The 8,904-nt window shown below is 37.0% G+C and overlaps 1 gene segment (V, D, J or C); it reads left to right on the top strand.

Annotated features, from left to right (window-relative positions):
- The first annotated feature begins 3,910 nt into the window (after positions 1-3,910).
- LOC118942901 lies at positions 3,911-5,869 on the top strand. The segment is given in 2 exon segments: positions 3,911-4,362; positions 5,282-5,869. Coding segments are annotated over 2 exon segments (402 nt in total).
- The last annotated feature ends 3,035 nt before the right edge of the window (positions 5,870-8,904 follow it).

Here is an 8,904-nt window from a genome sequence, read left to right as displayed (position 1 = left end):
AGATGAGGTCTAGATACTACAATGTTAACAGATTAACAGGAGAGGTCTACATACTACAATTTTAACAGGTTAACAGGATAGGTCTAGATAGTACGTTACCAGATTAACAGGAGAGGTCTAGATACTACAATGTTAACAGGTTAACAGGAGATGTCTAGATACTACAATGTTAACAGGTTAACAGGAGAGGTCTTGATACTACAATGTTAACAGAAGAGGTCTAGATACTACAATGTTAACAGATTAACAGGAGAGGTCTTGATACTACAATGTTAACAGGTTAACAGGAGATGTCTAGATACTACAATGTTAACAGGTTAACAGGAGAGGTCTTGATACTACAATGTTAACAGAAGAGGTCTAGATACTACAATGTTAAAAGGTTAACAGGAGAGGACTAGATACTACAATGTTAACAGGTTAACAGGATAGGTCTAGATAGTACGTTACCAGATTAACAGGAGATGTCTAGATACTACAATGTTAACAGGTTAACAGGAGAGGACTAGATACTACAATGTTAACAGATTAACAGGAGAGGTCTAGATAATACAATGTTAACATATTAACAGGAGAGGTCTAGATATTACAATGTTAACAGATTAACAGGAGAAGTCTACATACTACAATGTTAAAAGGTTAACAGATGAGGTCTAGATACTACAATGTTAACAGATTAACAGGAGAGGTCTACATACTACAATATTAACATATTAACAGGAGAGTTCTAGATACTACAATGTTAACAGATTAACAGGAGAGGTCTATACACTACAATGTTAACAGATTAGCAGGAGAGGTCTAGATACTACCATGTTAACAGGTTGACAGATGAGGTCTAGATACTACAATGTTAACAGATTAACAGGAGAGGTCTAGATACTACAATGTTAACAGATTAACAGGAGAGGTCTAGATACTACAATGTTAACATATTAACAGGAGAGGTCTAGATACTACAATGTTAAGAGATTAACAGGAGAGGTCTAGATACTACAATGTTAACAGATTAACAGGAGAGGTCTAGATACTACAATGTTAACAGATTAACAGGAGAGGTCTAGATACTACAATGTTAACAGATTAATAGGAGAGGTCTAGATACTACAATGTTAACAGATTAACAGGAGAGGTCTAGATACTACAATGGTAACAGATTAACAGGAGAGGTCTAGATACTACAATGTTAACAGATTAACAGGAGAGGTCTAGACACACACTGTAGATGGTACTCCTTACTCATTTTTCTTGGACTGTTTTTTACCTGCTTGATTTATAGACTCATAAAGACAGTAAACTAATGTTATTGAACATTTGATCAATATCTTGGACTCTCAACAATGTGATCACACCTACATTAAGCTACATTTGTTTTACAAGATCCACATAATATAACCAGTATCACAGCTTCACGATAGTCATAGTCTTCTCTATCTCCAACCCTCTGGGGACAGTGTGAACATCTGGTAACAGTGCTGCTCTATTCTGGGACAAGCATAACCACCCAGCCCATGTAAATCTCAGTTTCACTCCCACAGCTACAGGTCTAGTAGTTAGACTGGGACATATATGAGTGACTGGCTTAAACCTCTATGGTGGATTCAGGTTAGTTACAATTACAGATATTATGACAGATCAAATGTATATTATTCAAACATATTTCATGTTTGAGCCCAGCATCATGTCTCATTCACAGATGTAACAGACCTGCTCATCAAGATAGTTCATATATTGCTTGATGATCACATCACATGTTTGGTTGTGAGGTTCATATGGGGATTTGATTTATGGGGCTGATGCTGATGTAACATCACCATTGTTCATTTTTTACATCTGTGGATCTGACTCTGATTATGAACAGGTAATGTGTGTTTTAAAACTTCATATAACTTTTATAAGTGAACTTCACGACCATGACAATAAATATTCACAAGTGTGATGAGGATGACGGGGAAATTGTGATCTGAATGATGCTTTGTAAACATACTCAAGTTGACCTCCTCTACTGATCAGTGTTCCATGTCACTGTCAACCCCTCAGCACCTGGGATAAGTTGACATTATAGTCAGCATCACTGATATATTTATCTCAGTGTATTTTAGTTCAGTCAGTGTTCCATGTCACTGTCTCTTCATCATCAGCACCTGCAGTAGGTCCCAGCTGTATCAGTACAGTCACTGTGCAGTCTGACTGAGGGAGGTTTTTGTACGACTCTGTATCACTGTGTGAACACTCCACCACTGTGGTAACTCTGACAGTAGTAATCTCCTGCATCTTCAGCCTGGACTCCACTGATGGTCAGAGTGAAGTCACTCCCAGATCCACTGCCACTGAATCTAGATGGAGTCCCAGACTGAAGTGTTGTAGCATCGTAAATAAGGAGTTTAGGAGCTCCTCCAGGTTTCTGTTGGTACCAGGCTAGATAGTAACCACCGTGAACATCACTGCTGGTTTTACAGTTCAGAGAGACTGTCTGTTCTGGGAGAACAGCTTTCACTACCGGAGTCTGTGTCACAACGTACTGTCCTCTGGATTCTGAAAAATATTGTAAAAACATTTATAGGAATGGAATGTTACATATAGTAATGAATAGTTCTGAATAGAAATATTAACATTGATATACTGTATATGTAAACACTGTAGATTTAATTCATTTTCAACAATACATTCTGAAAATTGTAACCTTGTATGTAGAAAGCAAATGTCCAGATGAATATGGCGATAAAAGTCATGGTTGTTGTGGGTTCTGTTGTCATGAAGAACAGATCTCAGTCATGAAGTGTTAAACTCACAGGGATATAAATACTATTAGAGCAGTGGAGCAGATGCATTATGCAAATAAATGTTTCAAATCTATTTCAGGTTCCAAGTAGTTTCCCATCAGAATACATTTTGAGATTTATTTTATAATAATTAGGTGGGTAATTAAATGTGTCTTATTTCACAGAGTTTTATGCCCAAGTGTGAATTGGAATTATTTATTTTTGCATATCCCAACTCCCCCTGAGACAACCTCGGAGAGTGGGGTCAAGGCCAGGGTCTGCCGTTGCCAACGGCGACCCTGGAGCAATTAGGGTTAAGTGCCTTGCTCAAGGTCACATCAGCATATTTTTCACCTTGTCGACCCAGATATTTGAACTAGTGACCTTTCAGTTACTGGCCCAACACTCTAACCGCTAGCTACCTGCTGCCCCTTTAACAACATCAAACAGCAACTGTTTTATCTGATAACTAATGTATGGTAACTTTTATGTCACACCACCATTATATTTTGTTCTGATGATGATCAGATATAATGAACTGTCTGTTCACTCATGCTCGGTCTCTCATGTAAGTTCCTCTAATCAGTTAGTGAACACTTCTCTAAACTAAAGCTGGTAGGATTCCTCTGGTAGTGTTGTCTGTCCTCTGTGACTTTACCACCACTGTTAAATCTGAGATCAACATGTTTAATAAAGGAATATACAACATGGATCACTATCACTACTGCTGCTGCTGTTGTCTTTCATATGGACAATATGGAGGAATACTAGCAACACTGATCTGATGCTGGACTGTACCTCCAGACTAGGAGAACCTGATACACAGAGGAAGGAAAAATACTACTATCTGGATTTAAGATACAATTCATATTTGTATTATCTAGAAACAGCTAATATGAAGTGTTTGTTCTACCTGGAAGATGTTAAAGTGTATTAGTGTTGATTATGATTCTGTATGAGTGATCTTCACTGTAACAGCTGCAGGATCACAACACAGAGAGCTTTATGTACCAGCAGTAATAGTGATTGTATCACTGTGGTGTACTTTTGGTAGCGGCACCAGACTTGATGTTGGAAGTAAGTAAAGTCCAAATGATTTATTCCAAACTATTTATTCAACTTTTGATGTCGTGTTTCAATTTCTCTATACATTTTGACTTGATATAGAGGATTTTTCAAATTAACTTTTTTAGATGATTTAAACAAAATACACAAGGCCTACACATCCTATGGCCAATTTGAATATGAATGTTATTACATCTAATCAAATCTGACCTGCCTTTAAACTATGAAAGTGATTAGCCTACATTTTAGATTAGTTGTATGAATAAACATGCTGCACCTACAGTAGTAGGAGATGTACAAGAAAAAGTCAGGTTTGGTCCATGTTAAGGAAATCAACATGAAAAACACTTTATTTCTAATTGAGTAGAATAATTCATTTCTGAAATGTATTCATACTATAGTAGAGTTAATTATTTGAACCACAGTCTAAAGAAATGAAGAGTGCCAAACATGCAGGAGGTTGTTGTACCAGCAGTAACAGGGATTGTATCACTGTGGTACACTTTTGGTAGCGGCACCAGACTAGATGTTGGAAGTAAGTAACACGCTCTTTGATATTTCTTTCTGATTATTTTTGGGGTATTTTACTCTGTGAAACTTCGTCTATATGAATATATTGCGATTTTTCATATTTTCCTTCCTAAAAAAATATATTTTTTGTATTACTTTTGACTAAGCCTTCTTTCAAATGAAATGTTATTTAAATAACATGTTCAAATGTAGGTGTTTATTTAAATGTGTGGTTTGATGGATTGCAGAGGAGAGTTCCAGTATGATAACTATTTAATAATATGGAATATAGTTGTTGCATTGTGTATTACTGTTTGTGTGCCACTTTTTAGTTATATTTTTATTATCTTTAACTCAAAAAATGTTGGTTAAATGTAGATTTTGACTGAGCCTTCTTTCAAATAACTATTTATTGAATCAAAATTATACATTTTAGGTTTAAATACATGTCTTATTTGTATAATTGCAAAATATAACTCCTAATTCTGGTATAATAACTAATGGTATTTTATATGGTATTCATCATTGTTGCATTCTGTTCATGGTAGACTTCACTGTTAGTGTGAAGACAAAGGATCTCAGTTATGGTTGTAACTGACTTCATAATCCAACATGCTTGATATGTGATGTAAATACTATTAATATGACTTGGCTGTTCTGATCAGATCCATTCCTCAACAATATCTGTATAACATGTATAACTGACACCATATGACTAGTAACTCTAGTTATTTAACCACTTTATACTTGTTTGGTTCATAAATCTGCTTTGTATCAATTACTTTAGTGTTTTTTCCAAATCTTTTCAACAATCCAACTTCTACATTCATATTTAGATGGCATTTCCAATTCACTATATTTTGATGTGTACTTTTCTGAAGATAATCTCTTACTAAAGCTGTACTTGTTGTAATTACTTAGTTGATGTGTTCTGTTTGTTCCAGGTAACAGTGCCCCCACCCTCACCGTCCTGCCCCCCTCTAGTGAGGAGCTGTCCAGTACAACAACAGCCACACTGATGTGTCTGGCCAACAAGGGCTTCCCCTCAGACTGGACCTTGAGCTGGAAAGTGGACGGGACCAGCCAGAAGCAGGAGACCAGTTCTAGGGTCCTGGAGAAGGATGGCCTGTACAGCTGGAGCAGCACCCTGACTCTCACTACCCAGGAGTGGACCAAGGCAGGAGAGGTGACCTGTGAAGCCCAGCAGAAATCCCAGACTCCAGTCACCAAGACCTTGAGGAGGGCTGACTGTTCTGGGTAGGCCCCCTAGTCACACACCCCTGTGGATAGAGGCTGCTGGTTCCTCTGCTTTGACTCTGTTCTGAGATCAGATGTTCTCTGTCTTATTGATCACTGACATGTAGACTAACAGGGGGCTTTGCTTGAGTTCATGTGTCAATCCTCTCTGTAGACTGATGTTGTATCAGTGTTAGATGTGATGTGTTCTGTTATATAACTATTAGAATCTGTAGGAATGTTTGCTTTGATGCTTTGATGAATAGATGAAAATAAAGACTTATCTTAGAAACAAATATGTTTTTGTCTCTTTCAATAATTTTACTTTAGTCTTAAATGTTGAATGACATAGAACATTTTTCATAAAGTAGGACTCACAGTTTCTATGAAAACTATCTGACCTAAACCTTATTGCTTAGTTATTTATGTTCTAACCACAACGTCATTAACAGGTAGTTCATACTAACAAAGGATACTACTATTTTCACAGATTAACAGGAGAGGTTTAGCCATTTGTAGTACAGTAGGTACTCTTTATTCATATTTCTCAGAAGTTTTTGACCTGCTTGACTTCTAGATTTATAAATACAATAATGTAATGCTATTGAACATTTGATCGATATCTCACACCTGCATTTAGCTACATTTATTTAAAAAGTTGTCCACATAATATTACCAGTATCACATCTGCAAGATAGTCATAGAGTCTTCTCTACCTCTAACACCCTGGTAACAGAGTGAACATCTGGTGACATTAGAGCTCTATTCTGGGACATGCAGGACCACCCAGCTCTGTCTATGTAAATTTTAGTTTCACTCCCACAACTTCCAGTCTAGCTGATGAACAGTTTCACTGCCTGAAATATCCTGGACTGGGCCAGATGTGGGGGAGTGGACTGGTTTGAACGTTTATGGTTGATTCAGGGAGGGAGACATAACAGATACATAAGTAATCAGTAATAAATGGACATCATACTTAAATTAGATATGTGCATAAACATGTCTCATATTTGAGCCCAGCATCATGTCTCATTCACTAATGTAACAGTCAGTAACCTGCTCATCAAGATAGTTAATATAATGCTAGATGATCACATCACATGTTTGGTTGTGAGGTTCATATGGAGATTCTATTTATGGTGCGGATGCTGATGTAACATCACCTCACTTGAATATGGACTGATATTGTGTGTGTTTTATAGCATCAAATAACATTTATAGGTGTACTTTCAGACTGTGACAAATATAATGAGTCAACCATGACATGATGATGATGATGGTGATGGTGGTGATGATGATACTGTTGATGATGATGGAGAACATGTGATCTGAATGAAGGTTTCTAACGTTATTCAAAGTTTTTTCACTGATCAGTGTTCCATGTCACTGTCTCTTCTCCCTCAGTCACTGTGCAGTCTGACTGAGGGAGGTTTTTGTACGGCTGTGTATCACTGTGTGAACACCCAAACACTGTTGGGGTAGTGTTCACTCTGACAGTAGTAATCTCCTGCATCTTCAGCCTGGACTCCACTGATGGTCAGAGTGAAGTCACTCCCAGATCCACTGCCACTGAATCTAGATGGAGTCCCAGACTGAAGTGTTGTAGCATAGTAAATAAGGAGTTTAGGTGCTCCTCCAGGTTTCTGTTGGTACCAGGCTAGGCGATTATTAGAATACACATTACTGCTTGTTTTACAGTTCAGAGAGACTGTCTGTTCTGGGACAACAGCTTTCACTACCGGAGTCTGTGTCACAACATACTGTCCTCTGGATTCTGAAAAATATAGTAAAAACATTTATATGAATTAAATGTTACATATAGTAATTAATAGTTCTGAATAGAAATATTAACATTGATATACTGTACATGTAAACACTGTAGATTTAATTCATTTTCAACAATACATTCTGAAAATTGTAACCTTGTATGTAGAAAACAAGTGTCCAGATGAAGATGGTGATAAAAGTCATGGTTGTTGTGGGTTCTGTTGTCATGAAGAACAGCTCTCAGTCATGAAGTGTTCAACTCACAGGGATATAAATGCTCTTAGAGCAGCAGGACAGATGCATTATGCAAATTAATGTTTCAAATCTATTTCAGGTTCCAAGTAGGCTCCCATCCGAATACATTTTGAGATTTATTTTATAATAATTAGGTGGGTAATTAAATTTGTCTTATTTCACACAGTTTTATGCCCAAGTGTGAATTGGAATTATTTATTTTTGCATATCCCAACTCCCCCTGAGACAACCTCGGAGAGTGGGGTCAAGGCCAGGGTCTGCCGTTGCCAACGGCGACCCTGGAGCAATTAGGGTTAAGTGCCTTGCTCAAGGTCACATCAGCATATTTTTCACCTTGTCGACCCAGATATTTGAACTAGTGACCTTTCAGTTACTGGCCCAACACTCTAACCGCTAGCTACCTGCTGCCCCTTTTACAACATCAAACAGCAACTGTTTTATCTGATAACTAATGTATGGTAACTTTTATGTCACACCACCATTATATTTTGTTCTGATGATGATCAGATGTAATGAACTGTCTGTTCACTCATGCTCGGTCTCTCATGTAAGTTCCTCTAATCAGTTAGTGAACACTTCTCTAAACTAAAGCTGGTAGGATTCCTCTGGTAGTGTTGTCTGTCCTCTGTGACTTTACCACCACTGTTAAATGTGAGATCAACATGTTTAATAAAGGAATATACAACATGGATCACTATCACTACTGCTGCTGCTGTTGTCTTTCATATGGACAATATGGAGGAATACTAGCAACACTGATCTAATGCTGGACTGTACCTCCAGACTAGAAGAACCTGATACACAGAGGAAGGAAAAATGACTGAGATCTGGATTTAAGATACAATTCATATTTGTATTATCTAGAAACAGCTAATATGAAGTGTTTGTTCTACCTGGAAGATGTTAAAGTGTATTAGTGTTGATTATGATTCTGTATGAGTGATCTTCACTGTAACAGCTGCAGCATCACAACACAGAGAGGTTTTTGTACCAGCAGTAATAGTGATTGTATCACTGTGGTGTACTTTTGGTAGCGGCACCAGACTTGATGTTGGAAGTAAGTAAAGTCCAAATTATTTATTCCAAACTATTTATTCAACTTTTGATGTCGTGTTTCAATTTCTCTATACATTTTGACTTGATATTGAGGATTTTTCAAATTGACTTTTTTAGATTATTTAAACAAAATACACAAGGCCTACACATACTATGGCCAATTTTTATATGAATGTTATTACATCTAATCAAATTTGACCTGCCTTTAAACTATGAAAGTTATTAGCCTACATTTTAGATTAGTTGTATGAAT

The sequence above is a fragment of the Oncorhynchus mykiss genome, chromosome 21 (assembly GCF_013265735.2).
Source record: "Oncorhynchus mykiss isolate Arlee chromosome 21, USDA_OmykA_1.1, whole genome shotgun sequence".
Taxonomy (NCBI): Eukaryota; Metazoa; Chordata; class Actinopteri; order Salmoniformes; family Salmonidae; genus Oncorhynchus; species Oncorhynchus mykiss.
The sequence above is the reverse complement of the archived record's forward strand: the minus strand, read 5'-3'. Positions and strand labels throughout refer to the sequence as shown.